At 59.9% G+C, this 18,132-nt stretch overlaps 1 protein-coding gene across 11 annotated transcripts in view; it reads right to left on the bottom strand.

Annotated features, from left to right (window-relative positions):
* Window positions 1-18,132, bottom strand: part of LRP8 (LDL receptor related protein 8) — a 67,067-nt gene that overhangs the window by 8,152 nt on the left and 40,783 nt on the right. For 6 of the 11 annotated variants that reach the window (XM_055140764.1, XM_055140766.1, XM_055140769.1 and 3 more), the window contains 11 exons: window positions 14,390-14,509; window positions 13,502-13,627; window positions 10,556-10,730; window positions 9,627-9,854; window positions 8,914-9,032; window positions 8,370-8,509; window positions 7,143-7,284; window positions 6,029-6,181; window positions 4,727-4,942; window positions 3,143-3,211; window positions 559-731 (listed from right to left, as the gene is read on the bottom strand). In XM_055140764.1, coding sequence (XP_054996739.1) covers window positions 559-731; window positions 3,143-3,211; window positions 4,727-4,942; window positions 6,029-6,181; window positions 7,143-7,284; window positions 8,370-8,509; window positions 8,914-9,032; window positions 9,627-9,854; window positions 10,556-10,730; window positions 13,502-13,627; window positions 14,390-14,509 — 1,661 coding nt within the window. Of the gene's footprint in view, window positions 1-558; window positions 732-3,142; window positions 3,212-4,726; window positions 4,943-6,028; window positions 6,182-7,142; window positions 7,285-8,369; window positions 8,510-8,913; window positions 9,033-9,626; window positions 9,855-10,555; window positions 10,731-13,501; window positions 13,628-14,389; window positions 14,510-15,417; window positions 15,457-18,132 lie in introns of all 11 variants that reach the window. The other 5 variants (XM_055140763.1, XM_055140767.1, XM_055140765.1 and 2 more) reach the window with 1 other exon arrangement.

The following is an 18,132-nucleotide window of genomic DNA, read 5'->3' as shown; positions in this document are numbered from 1 at the left end:
ATCTGCCCGCACGCTGATATCCCCGGGGTGTAGATCAGTATCTGGCATGTGGCAGAGTTTTGATAAATATTCAAAAGTGGGAGGGAGGGAGGGAGGGAGGGAGGGAGGGGAGGAGGGGGAAGGGTGAAAGGGAGAGAAGAAAGAAAGGAGGGAGGGAGAGAGGGAGGGAGGATGGGAGGAAGGAAGGGAGAAGGAAGGCAGGAGGGAGGGATGAAAAAAGGGAGGAAGAGAGAAGGGAGGGAAAGAGGAGGGAGGGAGAAAGAAACAGAGAAGGGAGGGAGCAGGAAGGAGGGAGGAAAAGAGGAGGGAGGAAGGAAGGTAGAAGGAAAGGCAGGAGGGAGGGAAGAAAAGAGGGAGGAAGGGAGGGAGAAGGTAGGAGGAAAGAAACAGAAGGGAGAAAGAAGGAAGGAGGAAGGAGGGAGGGAGGGAAGAAGGGAGGAGAGAAGAAGGAAAGGAAGAGGGAAAGAGGAGGGATGGGAGATGGGAGGAAGAGAGGATGGAAGGGGAAAGGGAGGGAGGAAGGGAGGAGGGGAGGAGGACTCCCAGCCCAGTACTTACTGCAGGGTAGACATGGCCGATCTCAGCGGTCCTCCCTATGTGCAGCTCATCTTCATCTTCCTCTTCTGTCGTCTTCCTGTACACGGGGTTGTCGAAATTCATGCTTTTCGTGTTCTTCCGCTTCCAGTTCCTCCAGATCAGGTAGCCGCTCATGCACAGCAGGGCTATGACCGCTGGGGGCGAGACACGGCACAGGGGTCCTGCCGCAGCCCCCGGACCATGTCTGCAGCTACTGTGCTGCACGCCCGGGGGACCCCGTGAGGGGAGGGTCTGTGTGTTCTCTACATCCCCTGCCCAGGCCCAGCTGCTCTGAGGGTTGAGGGCAGGTCCCCCCAGAAAACTTGTGCCCGGATGCTGCTATTTCCCTGAAACCTCTGAAGAAATCCATGCTCTCCCCAGGTTGGAGGGGCCAGGGGAGAGATGGGTTGCTTCCCCTGCAGCTGGGGCGCGGCCAGAGAGAATCTGTAGAACCCCTTCTACAGATTCCACAGCACATTAACGAGTGAAGGAAGAAGCTCTGGAGCAGGAAGGGCAGGACCGGAACAGCGGCTCCCGGAGACAGAGAGCAGGCAGGGACCCCACACCAGGCTGTTTCATTCGGGCAACCCAGAGGGGGGCATGTGAGTTCCCCTCCCCGCCCCAAGGGACCCAGTCCTGGCAGCCAAAAACCTCCAGAACTCAACCTCCGCCACGCTCACGGCCGCTCTCCACATGCTCGGATGAGCCTCACGTGGCTTGTAATAAACGTGACAACTCAAGTCTGAGGCAAAGGGCAGAAGACCCAGTGATGGTTTGGGGAAAATGAGAAAGGCAAGTAGGAAAAAGGGAAAGAGTCACATCTCTGTCACAAACAACACTCTTAAATTCTCAAGGATCTGGTATCCAAATACTAACAAATGTTTAAAGTCATAGAAAAATGTGTGGAATATTTTGTTGCTGTTGTTTGGTTGGTTTTAGTACCTGCTGTACCATGTCTCTGGTCTCTTTCGGCTCTTTAGGGAGATATTCTACTCATGAGGTAAACTTCCCTCAACAAAAAATCCTAGAAAAAATTATCAAAGAGATCTAATACTTAAATATATATATGCATAAGATCCCACTCAGCTTAAAGCTTAGTGGCAGATAGACAAATTTTGTAATATAATATATGTAAATATATAAAAAATCTAACTTTAATGTATATAAGGATTACTATAGATATGAATAAGATCAAAAGTCATGAGGGAAAAAAAAAGGCTGTGAAATGGGCAAAATCCATGAAGGCTGAAATGTAAATAGATAAAAGTAGCTATTTGGATATAAGCTTAAGAACAAATCTTCAACCTCACCAGAAAGATCATGGCAAGGAGATTCATCTCTCACTCCCCAGAGGAGCAGATATGAAGAGTATTGATTCCGCCACGGCCGGTGAGCCCAGGAGGCAGCGCACAGGCACCTCAAATCAGCAGCAACAACAGGCCGGAGTGGAGGGGGGCATCTTCCCTCTACCAAGCAAAGCTCCGAGCAACCCCACTCACTCCTCTGGGTCTTCTGTTTTCTCCTGTGGAGCCTTCCAAGGCCAATGCCAGCCACGCGACCCCAGCCCCCCAGAGCATCCACAGGCTACAGCATCCTCAATAAACGCAAACATCTGCAGGAGACCTGGGGCTCTGCCCACGTGAGGCCCTGGTTTCGACCCCCAGCACCAGAAAGCACACTGGGAGTTCTCTGGGTCAAAGTGCGGTGTCCAAGATCCCACCAGGAAATGAGGAGACCGCCAGGATCCAAGAGAACATCAGGGCAGGAGAGAACAAATCAGCCCCCCATCCCCGGCTCTCCGCCAGGTTTAGCCAAATGCGATGTGCTGGCACTGCTGAACCCCTTTTAGTTCCAAGCCCTCCCTCCCCTGCACTGCCCCTTTGCTCAGGCTGTCTTCATGACCCATCTTCACTTCTTCGCGAGGCAACTGAAGTATCAATCATTTCCACAAGGAAAGAACCCTCAGAGCGAGAGGCAAGTGGCCGGCTTCCCTTTGTGCCCAGCCCACGGGCCAGGTGAGTGCTCAAAGCCCTCTGTGCCTTTCCCACCGCTCTTCTGCCCCCTTGCAGCACCAACACAGCTTGATGCTAGCGCTTTCCGTGGCATCATGCACGGATCTGGGTTAGGTGTGTGTCCATCCAATGAGTATTTGGAGGGCAGGAGCCAGGCCTGGCAGGAGCCAGCCCTCTGCCCTCCCCACCCGCCGGTCTGGCCCAGAGTAGTTGGTGTTTGCGGAAACACCGAACAAGGACAGGCAAACACTCTAGGGACTCATTCAGCAAACCCTGGGCTCCCTCCACGTGGCAGACTCCGCCAGAGCTGGGGAAGTGGGCTGACCACTCAGACCCACGGAGCTGACACTTCAGCTTCCCCCCACATGGCAGAGTCGGGCCGAGCGGGGATGGGGTGCCAGGGTGGGCTCCCGGGTCCAGATCCTGTAGGATAAGCCGAGCTACGAAACCAGACTCAGTCAAGACTTGGCAGTGGGCACTCCACTTCCAGGGCCCTCCCGCCAGACCCTGGGGGCGGGTCTCTCCTCCGCTCAGAGACTTGGGCCCAGACTTACCCATGGGCACAATGATGCCAATGACAGCAGCAGTGACGGTGGAACCCATCTTGCCACCTTCGTTCCCATCTGCAAGACACAAAGAGGAGCAGGATGAGGCGAGTGCCAGGCCCTGCGACAGCGGCTAGTCTTCCCGGGGGCCGTCAACGTGCGAGTGAGGCAAGAGCAGGACAGGCAGACGCCTGCTCAGACAGGGAATGAGAGTCTGACTGGCGCTTGGGGGCCCTGGGGAAGCAGCAGGGCTGGGGCTCACACCCCCAGGGCTGCCTCTCTGCCCCATGGAGCCCTCCCCTCCCCCAGACGCCCTGCTCAAAAGACTGCCCAAGTCGGGAGGCAGCACCAGCCTCCACCTGCAGGGGGCGCTCTCCACTATGAAGAGTCAGTGGTTGGGGCAGGACAGGCCCTGGGACAAAGCACAGGACGTAAGACATCTGCCTTGCATGCGGGTGACCCTGGTTCCATCCCTGGCACTGTATATGGTCTCCCAAACACCTCCAGGTGTCCCCTGAGCACAGAGCCAGGAGTAGCTCTGAACACTGTCGGGTGAGGACCCCGAACCCAACTCCCCATCAAAAAAGAAAAAGAGAGAGATAAGGCTGCTAAGTCCCTGGGCTGTGCAGAAGTGAAAGGACACTGACAGATTTATTCCTGGACTGGAGACACTGTGCAGCGGGTAAGGCGCTTGCTCTGCGCACAGCTGACCCAGATGCAATCCCTGGCACCACATATGGTCCCGAGCCCCAGCAGGAGGGGTCCCTGAGCACAGAGCCAGGAGCAAACCCTGGCCACTGCTGGGTGTGGCCCCCCCCAAAAAAAAACAAAACAAAGGAAAGGCAAGTTTGTCCTCGTGTATGTCAACTCCCCCAGCAGGTAATTCCACCAAAAAAGATGTCTGTGGGGCTGGAGAGATAGTTCAGCAGATAGGGTGCTTGCCTTGCACACAGCTGACCCAGGTTTGATGCTCAGCAGCCCGTATGGTCCCCAGGGCCTGCCAAGAGTAATCCCAGAGCACAGGAGTAGGCTCTGAACACCTCTGGGTGTGGCAGGAAAGGAGAAGGGAGGGGACGGGAGGAGAAATACAAGGAAGATGGTAGTTCCTGAGACAGAACATCCTGGCAGTCAAAAGTCCTGCTCCAGATAATTATGAAGTGGGGAGCTTAGCTCTGCTCACCCCAGGGTTTGGAAAGGTGCTCAGGCATCTTCTGAGGTCACTATCGGGGAACCCAGCCCAGGGGGCTGCCAACTGACAGAGGAGCTTTGCTCTGGCCAAATCCCTGCCCCCGAGTGGTGGCGGTGACGTGTGGCCCACAGACCTGACCTTGGCCGAGTTTGTGACGCAGCAGGGGCAGGGCAGCTGCCCGAGGAGCCAGGCACAGGCGGGAAGGAGCTTTTCTCAGACCCTTTCTCCTTCACAGGCACCCAGCACGTCTGAACACAGGCCAGAGCTCTCCTGCCCTGCTTCTCCCTCGGCTCCCCCCGTGCACAGGTCCCAGTCACCATGTTCCGATGACCCTCCCCTGCCCCGCCACCCCAGGGCGCCTCCCAGCTGGCAGACAGCTGTCCACCCAAGAGTCACTTGCTTACAGTGCTGGGAGTGGTTGCTGGTGGCGGGGCTGGGGGTGGACACGGGAGCCGTGGCGACGCTCGCTGAGCTGGGGGCTGCGGCTGCCTGGTTTGGGGTCTCTGTGCTGTGGTTCTGGTAGGTGGCGCTGTGGACAGTGGTCCCAGGGGCTCTGGTGGTGTCCGCTCTTGTCCCTGTCGCGGTCGAGGTGAAGGTCGTGGTTGAGGTAGATTGAGGTGCTGGAGGGGAAGTTGCAGAGGGGAAGCTGTGAGCGAGTGTGTGAGCCATTCCTCTGACTGCCCGGACGCGCTCGAGCCCAGGGCCTGGCCCCGACGTGCTTCTACAAAGCCTCCCTGCCCTCCAGGGGGCTCGGAGCACTTCGTTGCCTGGACCCCAAGCTGCAGGCTTGATGTGTCTGGGGTCCAGGCAAGTCAACGGGGCAGGGGGGCCAGGAGCTGCCGAGTTCTGGGAGAGGGGGCGGTGTGGGAGGGTTGTCAGTCTGCTAGGATTTTACACTCGTGCACCTTTAGGTCTAACCTTCGCTCGATTTTAAAACCACTGAGCCTGGAATTCACAAATGACGCGGTTAACTTAAGCTCCAACAAAAGGCCTCTGCCCTACATCAAGGCTGGGCAGCAAGTGCAGACTTGCCTGGGAGAAGCATCACCTGCCAGTCTCAGTCCCATTCCCAGAGGGAGACGGGCCAGAGCACAGTCACCTGCATAGTCCCTGCAGAGTACCACAGCAACATCTCACTCGCAGCAACAGAGTACTGTCTCTTACCTGCAGTAGCACAGTAACATATTGCCTGCATATTGCCGCACATAGCATATTATCTGCATATTAGAGTAAGTAGTAACATATTACTTGCGTGTTGCCTGCACAAACAACACTAATATATTACCTGCATGCAAACTGAAACCATGAGGATGATGAGTTTGTTTTTTCCTTCTCAATTGTTAAGGGGGCTACACCTGGCAGTGCTTGGGGGTCCATGAGGTGCCGGGATCAATTCCCAGAGCCTCACACATCTCAGCCTTTTGCTCCACTTGAGAGACTTCCCTGGTCTGGGGGACCAGGGGACCTGATCTGAAATCTTCAAGGGGTTCATAAAGTCCCCGACATTTGAGCTCTACGTGCAGGTGTACATGCATCTTTCCTGGGGACGAGGAGAGCCTTGGGAGGACCCCAGGGGATAAAGCACGCAACGGTGGTAAAAGAGAGGAGCCAGCAAAGGTCACAGCAGCCCCTGAGGATCAAGCAGACGGAGATCGCCGGGTGCCCCGGAGTGGAGGCGCGAGCAGGACGGGCCTGCGGTGGCTCACCGCGGTAGCACCTCTTCATGTCTGGGCCCAGCCACATGGTGTCGGGACAGGCACACGTGTACTTGGGAGAGTGGCTGGAGGTCTGGGGAGCAGGAAGGCACAGGTACTCGCAGCCTCCGTTGGGCTGGGCACTCAGCTCGCAGGCGTCTGCAGCTAGAGGGAGAGAGACAGGGTTAGGGTACAGTGTCCCCTGGGTCCAGGCCCCTCCAGCCAGCATGCGGGAAAAGCTGTCCGCAGGCCCCTCCGAGCACTGTGCTTGTCATGGACCCCCACACTTTAGTCCTGACGGTCCCACTATGAGAGTGGGGGTGATACCCCAGGAGGACCGAGGAAGACCCCACAGCTCAAGGAGCACCAACTTCTCAAAGCTCGACTTGTAGAAACTGGGAGGGGGGGAGCAGGATCTAAACTGAGACCGGCCAGTTCCAGATGGGTTTCCTTCTACTGTACACCCTCATCCTACCTACTTCTCTCTCATTTTTTTTTCTGCCTCACCCTGCAGTGCTCAGGGCTTATTCCTGGCTCTGCACCCAGGGGTTCAGGGGGCCATATGGGGTTCTGGGATTGAACCTGGGTCGGTTGCATGCAAGGCAAAGCTTCGCTCAAGCCTCACCACCTCCCTTGCTAAAGTTTTTAGATCTGGAGTCAGACACTTCCCCCACGGCCGCCCAGCCCCAGCTACAAGAAGTTTCCTCTTGTCTCCTAGAAACACTAGTGGGCACAGTCTGGATTCCCGCCAGCAGGCCTGTGACCCGGGTCCCCGAGCTCCCAGCCCAGCTCCCAGCTCAGCTCCGAGGAGAAGCACGAACGCCATCACAGACCCGGTTCTCCTTCTGCCTCCTGCTAACATGATCCGACCTCTCGGAGCTGCCAGCTCCCGGGCTGTGACAGGAGGCCGGGGAGAGCCACCCTTTGTCGGACCAGCACAAACAGGGCATTTACTCCTGTGTCTACGTTACAGACCCAGCTTGATCGCACGCAAAGTTTGAAGACAAATGAAATAAAGGAGGTGACAGCAAAGCTCTTCCAGCGAGAGGAGTGGCTGCGGGGGCTCTTGGGGGTGCCGGCAGGACGCGGACGTGGCCTGCGGGAGTCAGGGGGCACGCGGGCTCACCTCTGGGCTGCTTCAGCTCATGGAAGATGACAATGTCGTGTGGGTTATTGAGGTTCTCGGCGAGGACGGAGATTTCCAGGCCATTGAGCCGATTTGCGCTAAAAATGGCCTCGTTCTCCAGGTCTGTCCAGTACACCTTGTCCTGTGGGGTAGAGAGGCAGAGGATGGCAGCCCTGACCCATGACCCATGACCCATGACACCACCAGAGGGGGAGCTCCATGAACTGCCCAGCCTCTCCCCGGAGCTGTCCTGGCCTCAGACTCACGCTGGGACCCGAGGCCAGCATTAATGCCCGGCTTGGGGTGCTGGGGTGCAGCAGAAGGGACAGCTGGGTGTTGACTGCAGCGAGCGTGGCTGGGGCCTGGGACCAAGACCTCGAGGGTGTGGGGTACAATGTTCCCACTGGGCCTCCTCCACCGGGTGGCACACACCTGCAGACCAGGGTGGGCTCCTGGAAGGGAGTGTGCCCGTGGGCAGTCCTGCTCGGGTCAGACGCACTGCACGTGCCCATCACATGCACGGGCACTGGGCCTGGCAGTCACGCTTACAGCTCGGACACACGCGCACGTTCAGGCCCGCCCCACACACGGGTTACACGCAGAGCCAGGCGGGCCCCAACACGCCGTGAGTGGCGCCGGGGCGGGAGCCGGGGGTGCTGGATGAGGGGTGACCACGCAAACGTGGCCAGCACCACCTCCCGGACCAACGTCCCTCGCTTTCCCAACTGCTGGGGGTGGAGTGTATTTGAGGGAAAAGGTCAGTGTGGGCTTCCTCATTCCCTAGGGAGAGAGGCTGCAGGGTGGGCACCGGAGGGCTGGACTTCGCCCCCTCCTGGCTCCCTGAGGACTGGGGTGCCAGCACTAGGACCCCAAGGTCACACATGTGCTGGACTGAGCATCGGCCTCTCTTGGGCCCGTTCTAGGGGTCAGTGGGTCTTAGGAAAATTCTTCCTCCCCCACTGCAGATCATCTGTATGCCTGGGCTCAACCTGGACATTCAGATTGGGCACGGCGGGACCAGGGCTCCCAGAGGGTGGGGGGGGGGGGAGCCAGGCCCCAGGCGGACACTGGGAAGATGCCAGCAGCTCACAGATTGGCACAGACAGACCAGACCTGTCCCTGCCTCTCTGCCCATCCCCGTGTGTCCACTCCCCGTGGCATGTCTCAGGAAGTCATCCTTTCTGCACTGACCCTTTCTGTGGGCCCCTGCCCCCCGCACAGGCTCACCTCAAACACGGCGACCCCGAACGGGTGGCTCAGGAAGTCAGGGGAGGAGATGAGCATCTTCCTGCTGCGGCCACTGAAGTCCACGCTGGACAGCTGGTGCAGCTTGGAGTCCACCCAGTACAGACGCTGGCTCAGCAGATCTGTGGGATGGGGGACAGGGTCAGGGGACCAGGCCACGTTCTGCAGCCAGATCTCGGCTCCTCTGTGCCGGTCTCCACCCTCATTTCCAGGCGTCAGGTGCCAGCCTGGGCCGCCTTCGGGAAACGAGGCTGTGGCACTGGAGGGGCGGCAGAAACAAGCCTGAGCCACAGAGGGCCTGGAGTCCACAGGGACCGAGCCCACCTGGGAGCACCCCCATCTGGGAGCACTCCTGTTTCGGGGCACCCCACCCGGGAGCACCCACACCCGCACCTGGGAGCACCCCCGTTCAGGAGAACCCCTTCCAGGAGCATTCCCATCTCAGAGTATCCCCACCCAGGCGCACACTCACCCAGGAGCATCCCGGTCTGGGAGCAGCACCCCCGGGAGCACGAGGCTCACTCACCCAGGGTGATTCCGTTGGGCCATTCGATGTTGTCGGACACCAGAGTCTGCCGGCCCACACCGTTGAGCCCAGATTTCTCGATCTTGGCCTGGTCCCCCCAGTCTGACCAATACATGAACCTGAAAGAGAGAAGAATGCAGGCTGGGTCCCACTGGATGATGTGACGGGGGCAGAGGGGCTCAGTGCCCCCCATCCTCAGAGGAGAGGGGGGCTGTGCTTCACTGGACATCTGCCGAAATCCACGGGACCCTCCAAATCGTTAAGTGTCCAGGGAGGCTGAACACCCGGGGTTCCCTGCGTCAGCTCACAGCCGTGAGACCCACTTCCCACTGGGCCCATGAGGCCCCAGAGGGGGAGGCTGGGCGGAGGCCCTTGTCAGCCTCGTTCCTTCTGGTCTCCTGGGGAGGGAGGGGCATGCCAACCCACTCTCCTCAGTAGCCCTGCTGCTCCTGCCCCGGGCAGCTCAGGGGAGCCCAGTTCCTACGCCCGGGGCTGGCAGGCTTCAGTGGCGGGGTCTGCAGACAGGGGCTGCTCCTGGAGAACTCTCTGTGCCTGCGGTGACGGGACCGGGCGTGCCACCGAGCAGCAGCCCCCAAAGCGGTATTTTCTTTAACTTTAGAAAGTGCACCTTTCCCCGGGGCCCCCTCCGCAGCCTCTCCGCAGCCCAGGGTGATCCCAGGGGAACGGAGACATCGGGGGAGGGACACGCTCACCCTCGCAGGGGGTCAACGGCGATGGCCCGGGGCTCGCTGAGGCCGCGGCTGAAGAGCGTGCTCCGCCGGCTGCCGTCCACCGTGGCCACGGAGATGGTCTTGTTGCCCGAGTCGGTCCAGTAGAGGTGCTGGTGCACCCAGTCCACCGCCAGGCCCTCGGGCGAGTGCAGCTGCTCGTCCACCAGCACCTCCTGCTCGGCCGGGTCGCTGGCCTTGTCCATGTAGGCGCTAGGAGCGACAGAGCTGGGGTCCTTCTGCGGTGGCCCCGGGACCCAGCCCCGCCCACTCCCTGCTCTGGGCCACGGATCTGAGAGGCTCTGAGAGGAACTGAGTCAGTGTCTTCAACGCCTCCCTCGGGCCACAGACCAGAACCAGCCAATCGGCCCAAGGGCCGCTCGGCCAGTGGGAGCGGGAAGTCGGCAGCGGGTAACCCTGGGACTGACTTCAAAAGGCGCCAAGTGGCGACGGCCGCAGAGGAACTGCGCTCGCCGCTGGCTCTGGGGCAGGTGGGGTCAAGCCCAGGGCCTCACACGTCCCTCGTGCCGAGCCCCAGCTCCATCGTGCTCTGCTGTCCGGGGGTGTGTCTCTGTGTGGGCCGCCGGGCAGGCACCTGCTAGGTGACCCTCTGCCTTTCCCCCCTGCCCCTCTCCCCTGCACTGTCCCTTCACCAGATATCCCCATGTCTGGACAGCAGCTGGACCATCAAGTGGACCTCAAGACAAAGGCAAGACATGCCCAAGGAGGCCGAGGCATGCAGGGCCGCAGGTAAGGGGGACTGGGAAGTACAGAGAGGAGCCGGACCCGTGCCTGAGTCCGGACTGTGGGCCCGCGGGGAGGGGGGTGGGCAATGCCGTCGAGGAGGGTCCCTGGCCCAGCGGAGGCGAGCGGAGGCCTCAGGCCCTTCCCTTGCTGTGACTGTGACCGCTCACCTGTAGATCTTGCGGAAGGAGAGGTCGCACCAGTAGATGCGGTTGGTGGCGACTTCCACGTCGAGCGCCACCACGTTCTTGAGCATGGGGATGAGGCGCGAGTAGTCGCGCTTCACCAGGTCGATCTTGCGCACCTCATGCCGGTTGGTGAAGATCAGGGACGGGCTTGTGCCGGCTGCCAAGCGGGGGTGGGGGCACAGGTCAGAGCCGGGCGGGGCTGGGGCCCCTCCCCTCCGCCTCACGGGTCGGCAGAGCAGACGGGCGATGGGTATGAAAAGCAAAGGCGCAAAGAAGCACACCTGACGGAGGGCTTCTGCCCCTCTGCCTCGACCCCTGAGTCCTCTGAGATGCGCGAGTCCCTTCCAGTGTGATCCCAGAGTTCCGTGCAGCCTCACTGCTCCCCTCCAGCAGAGCCTGACCTGGCCACAGACCACCCACACCACCCGGACCCCGGCCAGACCACCTGCACTACCCGGACCCCAGCCACAAGACCACCTGCACCACCCGGACCCCGGCCACAAGACCACCTGCACTACCCGGACCCCGGCCACAAGACCACCTGCACTACCCGGGCCCCAGCCAGACCACCTGCACTACCCGAACCCTGGCCAGCAGACCACCCGCACTACCCGGGCCCCGGCCAGACCACCTGCACTACCCGAACCCCGGCCACAAGACCACCTGCACTACCCGAACCCCGGCCAGCAGACCACCCGCACTACCCAGACCCCGGCCAGCAGACCACCCGCACTACCCGGACCCCGGCCAGCAGACCACCCGCACTACCCGGACCCCGGCCAGCAGACCACCTGCACTACCCGGACCCTGGCCACAAGACCACCTGCACTACCCAGACCCTGCCAGCAGACCACCCGTACTACCCGGACCCCAGCTGCACCGTCAGCCAGAGCAGAGCTAAATGCCTCTGGGCTCAGCTGCTCTGGGAAGTTGCCACAGCCCCGCCTCTGCTTCAAGACCCCTGTGATATTCCAAAGGGCAAAAAGAGTAAGGAGGCTTTGGAGGTGCCAGGGTTGTGGCACAGGGGGGCTGTGGCGAGCTGCGGGGAGGAGATCAGGATGGGGCTGTGGTCTTCAGACCAGTGAGCCCGTGCAGAGACTGCGCTCCACTGGGAGCCAACAGCAGCAGGAATGTATGTGATCTTGCCACAGCTTACATGCCCAGGCTGGAGACAACACACACACACAGTCACACACACATACACACACTGAGTCGCACATATACATACACACATATATACACACACATGCACACACACATTCTCAGGCTGGATAGAGCACACACACATGCATGCACACACATGCACACACAGATGCATACACAATGAACACACTTGTATGTATACATGCATGCATACAAACATATGCACACATAAACATTCCCAGGCTGGGACAGCGTCATGTACACACATGCACGCACATGCATGCATGCATGTACACACATTCTCAGGATGGAGATAGTGTGCAGGTACACACAATCACACACACATCCACACACATGTGCACAAACACGCATACACATACACACATTTCCAGGCTAGAGACATGCGTACACACACATGCACACAAATGCACACACACATGCATGCACATACACACATACAAACACACATACGCACACATTCCCAAGCTGGAGATAGTGTGCATATACACAAATGTACACACACGCACACACACTCATGTACACACACATTCCCAAGCTGGAGATAGTGTGCATATACACAAATGTACACACACGCACACACACTCATGTACACACACTCACATGCACACACACATTCCCAGGCTGAAACACCAACATACACACACATGCACACATACATATACATGCATGCACACATCCCCAAGCTGGAGACAACATGCATGTACACACATGCACACACACGTATTTATACACACACATTCTCAGGCTAGTGTGAGAGTTTGGGGTTGACTCGATGTGTCAGTTGAAGGCAGCTGGGTGTCTGAAGTTCACAATGTGCAGATGGTGGCAGTGAGGTAGCCGTTCACTGGAAACTCACTACACAACCACGCGGCACATGGCCTGCCATAGCACATCTCATGTGAGATACAGCACAGGGCGGGAGACAGCCCGGGGTCCACCCCTGACACCACACGGCCCCCCAAGCATCCCAGGAGTGGCACCGAGACATTGAGCCCAAACGCCACTGGGGGTGGCCCCCAGATGAAAAAAAGTCGCACAGACTGTATGTGCAGTGGGGACCACAGGAGTCTGCAGAGAACCCCAAACCCTGCACAAAGGCTCCTCACGGTCACCGCTGCAGAAGCTGGGCCCCGAGACAGCTGGACCCCTGCCCCTGCCAGCTGCAGCGGCACCACCTTCACTGGGGAAGGCAGCCCTGAAGGTCAGCGCCAGGGACGGGCCGGGACCCACTCTGGATCCCCATCTTCCTGCTGTGTTCCAGACCTCCCCATCCACCCCATGCCCTGCCGCTACACATTCCTGGCCCTGGGGACCCTGTGCTCTGCCCAGAAGCCCAGACACTGGGTGGCCTGCAGAGTGTCGGCTGGAAAACCCAAGGGGAAAAAGTGCCCACTGGCAGCGCAGGGGACCCCGTGCTAAGCGCGGCCTTCAGACAGAGCGTGCCTGTGGGGGCAGGGGTCTCAGACCTCTGGGACAGAGCCTCTTCTAGGCCCTGGTGATCTTCCTAAAATCTCCTCCTGAGACTGAAGATGGGTGTGTGTGCATGTGTACGTGCATATATATGTGCGTGTGTGTGCATGTGTGTATGTGTAGGCTTGTGAGTATAAGAACATGTGTGTGAGCCCGTGTACGTGTGTGTGCACGTGTATGCTGCACCACCTGTGCACATGCACTATGTGTGTCTGTGCCTCCCACAGATCAAAGTGCATCTACTTCCTGTGCCCTTCAGAGGTGGCCCCTGCAGCCTCCCCCCGGGGTGCCTACCGACAGCCTTGCAGTTCTTGGTCAGCGCATCCATCTCATAGCCGGGGTGACACTCGCACTTGAAGTAGCCCTTGTAGTTGACACAGATCTGGCTGCAGGCGTCAGGGTCCTCACACTCATCAATGTCTGTGGAAAGAGTGGGGCTCAGGCATGGGGGAGGGGCTGCCTCTGCTGGGGCACAGGCAAAGGGGCTCACTGCTGCAGGGGTGTGGAGAAAAGGGGCTCACCACTACAGGGGTATGGGGAAAGGGGCTCACCGCTCCAGGGGTGTGGGGAAAGGGGCTCACCGCTCCAGGGGTGTGGAGAAAAGGGGCTCACCGCTCCAGGGGTGTGGGGAAAGGGGCTCACTGCTCCAGGGGTGTGGAGAAAAGGGGCTCACCGCTCCAGGGGTGTGGGGAAAGGGGCTCACCGCTCCAGGGGTGTGGGGAAAGGGGCTCACCGCTCCAGGGGTGTGGGGAAAGGGGCTCACCACTACAGGGGGGTGGAGAAAAGGGGCTCACTGCTCCAGGGGTGTGGGGAAAGGGGCTCACCGCTCCAGGGGTGTGGGGAAAGGGGCTCACTGCTCCAGGGGTGTGGGGAAAGGGGCTCACCGCTCCAGGGGTGTGGGGAAAGGGGCTCACTGCTCCAGGGGTGTGGGGAAAGGGGCTCACTGCTCCAGGGGTGTGGGGAAAGGGGCTCACCGCTCCAGGGGTGTGGGGAAAGGGGCTCACTGCTCCAGGGGTGTGGGGAAAGGGGCTCACTGCTCCAGGGGTGTGGGGAAAGGGGCTCACCGATGCAAGGGTGTGGGGAAAGGGGCTCAGAAGTATGGGGGAAGGGACTCACTGCCGCAGGGGTGCAGGGGAAGGGGGTCACTGCTGCAGGACGAGAGGTGCAAGGGAAGGGGCTCACCTCCACAGGTCTTCGGGTCCAGGAGCCGGAAGCCGGCGGGGCAGGCGCACTCGAAGCCGATCTTGAGGTCGGTGCAGATGTGGGAGCAGCCGCCGTTGTTGTGCTGGCACTCGTTCAGGCCTGGGGAGGGACGTGGACGCCTGAGGGCCGGGCAGCTGGGCAGGGGCAGAGCAGAGGTGGGCAGAGGTAGGCGGCCAGGTGCGGAAGCGGAGGTTTGGGTGGCAGGAGTCCCACCGAGCCACCCTGCCAGGCTGCACAGACGTGGCGGGTCGGGAAGCGGGTCCTTTGGCCCCCTGCTGCCGAGGGGCTTGCCTTTCACAAGCCCATTTCTTACAGCCCCTCCTGCCACATGACTCAGGGACCAAGTCAGGGCACCCAGGGAATCCTCAAAATACAGTGTCTCCACCTGGGGGAGCCCACGGCCTCCTCCACTCTCCTTCTATGCAGATTTCTGCTCCCCAATGCGGGTCCCTGCTGGGACACGCCCCACTGGTCCCTGTCCCCCACCCTCCGCCCCCCTCCCCCCGACAAACCCTGAGTGGCGGCTGCTGAGCACAGGGCCTTTGTCCTTGTGAAGCTGGAGCTAGGTCAGCCCCCCGCCACCTGTGTCTGATTCCCCCCTCTCCTACCAGCCCGCCCTGATTCCTCCACACAGCCAAGGCTGGCCCGGAGAAACCAAGTGTGGCCGTGGGGAGAGACGAGGCAGGGGAGGGGGGAGCAGTATCTGGTCCCCCTCCCCCTCCCCCATCTCCCGGCAGGGCAGGGAGACCAGGACCAAAGCGCCCCAAGTTCTCACAGCATCTTCTGGGCTTTGCAGGGGTGGAATCCTGCAAGCCGGGAAGGAACCAAGCCGCCCCGCTGCCTGCAGGCTCAAGCACTGCCGCTCCCGCCAGCCAAGCCAAGCGAGCCGAGGGCGCCAGCCAGAGCCATGCGCGCAGTTGCTCTGAGCTGCCTGCCCGCCCCGGCCATGCACAGCTGTGGGCACCCCACCTCCAGGCCCAGCCAAGCTTGGGGGATGCCCCCTTTACCCCTGGGCCTCCTTCTGTCTCCCCGGGATACTGATGGAACTGAAAGAACAAAATCACAGTGACAGCATGACTGGGGGAACCAGGGTGACAGCCAGGCCCAGGCCTCATGCCCCTGAGTCCTGACACTCTGGACGGCTCTGTGGCGCCATCTGCGGGAACCCTGCTGCCACTCCAAGCCCTCCCCCTCCTTTGCCAAACTATCTCTCCACGGTCACTCATCACCCAATCATTCACAGCGTACCACCTGTCCCTCAGCTGCCACTTGTCATCCACTCACAACCTCACCAACCACCTTGTCCCTCAGCCATCACTCATCACCTGCTCACTACTCACTATCCTATCCCCTCAGCTGTCACTCACCTGTCACCTGCTCATTACTCACTATCCTATCCCCTCAGCTGTCACTCACCTGTCACCTGCTCACTACCTCACTATCCTATCCCCTCAGCTGTCACTCACCTGTCACCTGCTCACTACCTCACTATCCTATCCCCTCAGCTGTCACTCACCTGTCACCTGCTCACCATCTCACTATCCTATCCCCTCAGCTGTCACTCACCTGTCACCTGCTCACTACCTCACTATCCTATCCTCTCAGTTGTCACCTGCTCACTACCTCACTGTCCTATCCCCTTAGCTGACACTCATCACCTGCTCACTTGCAACTTCACTATCCTATCCTCTTAGCTGTCACTTGTCATCTGCTCACTCGCTACCTCACTATCCTATCCCCTCAGCTGTCACTCACCTGTCACCTGCTCACTCGCTACCTCACTATCCTATCCCCTCAGTTGTCACTGTCACTCACTTGTCACCTGCTCATTACCTCACTATCCTATCCTCTTAGCTGTCACTTGTCATCTGCTCACTTGCTACCTCACTATCCTATCCTCTCAGCTGTCACTCACTTGTCATCTGCTCACTCGCTACATCACAACCATTCTGTCTCCTGAGATGTCACTTACCTGATCACTACCTCACTAACCATCCTGCCCCTCATCTGTAAATTCACCTGCCACTTCACTCACTACCTCACTAGCCATCCTGTGCCTCAGCTGTCATTCACCTGTCACCTGATCACTCAGAACTTCACTAACCATCCTGTCCTGCGGTCATCGTTCACTTGTCACTCCTGTCTGACTTGCCATTCTTCAACTGTCGTTGTCACCTGCTCACACACCACTTCACTTATCATCCTACCCCTCAGCCATCACTCCCTCATCATTCCCTCAGCTCACTCACTGCCCCCCTTTTCAGACTACCCCTAGGCTGTTATCTCTCGTCACCTTCCATGTACTGCCTCCCTCCGACATCACCCCTACCTCTTTCCTGAGGAATAGCAACAACTCAGCTCTGATGGCATTTCTGGATCCTTGATGGAGTGGCACAGGTGGGAGAGCTCAAGGTGACTAACGACGGTGGAAGTGGGTGGGGGCCCTGTCCCCACCCAGCTGAGGAGGGCTAGGACGAGCCCAGGGCACTGGATCCAGACATGCCTCTCCCTGTCCACCTCCTGGACAACCAGCAACCAGGCGGCGGCTGGTAGCAGATTCACTAGACCCACCTGGTCTATGCAGCCTGCGGTGACTGAGGTGGGGCCCCGGGCAGGGGGTAAGTTCCATGTGAGGTTCCATCAGGGGACAGAATGGCCATGCCCCCTCCCAGTCCATGCACACCCCACATGCTCACCCCTGCATGCACACACAACTCACGTGCAGAGGCCCAGACAGGCCCGGGACACAGACACAGGACACAGGCCACACATAGACTCGGGCCGGCTGCCCCCAGGGAGGCACCAGGGCCGACAACACACAGACAGGCATGAGCAGCAGACAGAGCGAGGGATGGTTCAGAGGGTTAGCAGCCCTGCCGAACGCCCGGTGGGGGTGCTGAGGGGTGTTAGACCTGCCGAGCTCCCGGTCAGGAGAGTGGGGGGTGTTAGCCCTGCCGAACTCCCAGTCGGGGAGTTGGGGGGTGTTAGCCCTAACTCCCAGTCGGGGTGCTGGGGGGAGGTGTTAGCCCTAACTCCCGATTCAGGTGCTGAAGGGTATTAGCCGTGCCTAATTCTCTGTGAGGGTAGTGGGGGGTGTTAGCCCTGCCGAACTCCCAGTCAGGGAGTTGGGGGGTGTTAGCCCTAACTCCCAGTCAGGTGCTGGGGAGGGTGATGCTAGCCCTAACTCCCAGTCAGGTGCTGGGGGAGGGTGGTGTTAGCCCCAACTCCAGTCAGGTGCTGGGGGAGGGTGGTGTTAGCCCCAACTCCAGTCAGGTGCTGGGGGAGGGTGGTGTTAGCCCCAACTCCAGTCAGGTGCTGGGGGAGGGTGGTGTTAGCCCTGCCGTACTCCCAGTCAGTGGGAATGCAGCTTCTCTGGGCGCCGGGGAGGGGAGGGCTGCCAGGAACGGCCTTCAGGGGTGGCCCAGGTTTGGTCCCCGAATAGTGGTATGGCCAAATCCTGACTCCGAGATGAACGTCCGGGGCCCACTCCCTGGAGCAGCACGGGCCCCCTCCCCCTCCCTCTGTCCCGACTGTCAGTGGGCGTCAGAGGGGCCTCGCCTGCCTGCCAGCCTGCACCCCCACTCGCTCTGCAGGGGCCCCGTGTGGTACTGGAAGGCCGCGGGGGCCAGGGCCCTGGCTCAGTCAGCAGTGCAGAAACCCCGAGGCAGGGAGAGAGTTCCGGAGTGCGCACACACACACTAGGGTCCAGTGAGGAAGGAGAG

This window comes from Sorex araneus, chromosome 5, assembly GCF_027595985.1.
Source record: "Sorex araneus isolate mSorAra2 chromosome 5, mSorAra2.pri, whole genome shotgun sequence".
Classification (NCBI taxonomy): domain Eukaryota; kingdom Metazoa; phylum Chordata; class Mammalia; order Eulipotyphla; family Soricidae; genus Sorex; species Sorex araneus.
Note: the sequence above shows the minus strand (reverse complement) of the source record. Positions and strands in the feature narration are given on the sequence as shown.